General features: G+C 39.3%; 1 protein-coding gene across 1 annotated transcript in view; it reads right to left on the bottom strand.

The window, feature by feature from the left end:
• Nucleotides 1–1,782, bottom strand: part of LOC106867985 (uncharacterized) — a 42,140-nt gene that overhangs the window by 20,822 nt on the left and 19,536 nt on the right. The window contains exon 10 of the mRNA XM_052968505.1: nucleotides 466–539. Coding sequence (XP_052824465.1) covers nucleotides 466–539 — 74 coding nt within the window. The remainder of the gene's footprint in view (nucleotides 1–465; nucleotides 540–1,782) is intronic.

The raw sequence follows: 1,782 nt of genomic DNA, 5'->3' as shown, positions 1-1,782 counted from the left end.
ATAAGAAAATGGAGGGGAATAGGTGGTATTCATCAACTGAGGCATGTCACCTCTAGACTGAAACAGCTGTAAGTCATTGTCCCATTTTCGGTCACTAGATGTCCTTTTTTAATTACTGATATGACATAATATGTCACATGTGTTTGTATATTGTTGTTATTGTCCTTTTAGTAAACAAATAAACAAGTAAATTGACACAATACAATGTCTGCAAGTTGATGAATACCACCTATTCCCCTCCATTTTCTTATTGCTATATAAATTAAGAGTAAAATATCTTTTTACCCACACCCATTTATTGCACTCGGTAATACAAAGAAAAAAACACTATTGTAATAATAATTGGGTATTCTTCTGGCAGTATATTGGATAGATATTATCCCTTAGTGGGTTGGATTCACAACCCCTAACTTTCTTGGATATCAAACACAGTTAACCACTCGATACACAAAATATACAACTTACTTGCATGAAATCTCCATAGAGTGATGACAAAAATGCAAAAGCCATTGCCACTTGTAAGGTATACAATAGAAATGCTGCAAGAAACAGTAAAAACATAATAAAAAAAAATACACAATATTCATTAAATTTCTACAAGAATTCACTACTTTTTTATACAATTCAGGATAACAAAATATTACATTATAATCCTTTCTACTGTAGACACAAGGCCTGAAATTTTGGGGGAAGGGGGCCAATCGATTAGATCGACTCCAGTATGCAACTGGTACTTAATTTATCGATTCTGGAAGGATGAAAGGCAAAGTCAACCTTGGCGGAATTTGAACTCAAAATGTAAAGACAGACGAAATACTGCTAAGCATTTTGCCAGGTGTGCTAACGATTCTGCCAGCTCGCCGCCTTAGGCACAAGGCCTGAAATTTTGGAGGAAGGGGTCAGTCGATTAGATCGACCCTAGTATGCAACTGGTACTTAATTTATCGATCCTGAAAGGATGAAAGGCAAAGTCGACCTCGGGGCTCAGATGGAATTTGTTGAGGCAGATGGAATTTGTTGTTCTACAGCTGGATGCCCTTCCTGTCACCAACGCTCACCTGTTTCCAAGCAAGGTAATATTCCTCCATGGTCAAACATAATCTCACTGAATGTTTGAAACGAACAACACTGCTTGTATGACAGTGACGCTCGTTTACAATTATCGCATAATGTCAAAATACAGAAGCATACACACACACACAAGGGGGTTCTTCCTGTGTCTATTTACAAAATACACACACACACACACATGACAGGGTTCTTCCTGTGTCTATTTACAAAATACACACACACACACACATGACAGGGTTCTTCCTGTGTCTATTTACACTATCATTCACAAGGCTTTGGTCAGCCAGGGGGCTACAATAGAAGAAACCTTCGCAAAGTACCACAAAGTGGGACTGAACCTGAAACCATGTGCTTGGGAAGTGAACATCTTAACCCCACAGCCATGACTGCACCCCTTACACTATATATCATATCAATGTAACCACCTCAGCCACCACTCAGTACCTTTGGAAACCAATTAATTGTTAATTATTTAGACTAAATTCAACATATAGGTGTGGGTGTGGCTGTGTGGTAAGAAGTTTGCTTCCCAACCACATGGTTCTGGGTTCAGTCCCACTGCATGGCACATTGGGGAAATGTCTTCTACTATAGCCTCAGGCCGATTAAAGCCTTGTGAGTGGATTTGGTAGACAGAAACTGAAAGAAGCCCATTGTATATATGTGTGTGTGTGTGTGTGTGTGTGAGCTCATGCCAGCATGGAAAGCGGA

The sequence above is a fragment of the Octopus bimaculoides genome, chromosome 6 (assembly GCF_001194135.2).
Source record: "Octopus bimaculoides isolate UCB-OBI-ISO-001 chromosome 6, ASM119413v2, whole genome shotgun sequence".
Taxonomy (NCBI): domain Eukaryota; kingdom Metazoa; phylum Mollusca; class Cephalopoda; order Octopoda; family Octopodidae; genus Octopus; species Octopus bimaculoides.
This window is presented reverse-complemented; position numbering and strand designations above follow the sequence as displayed.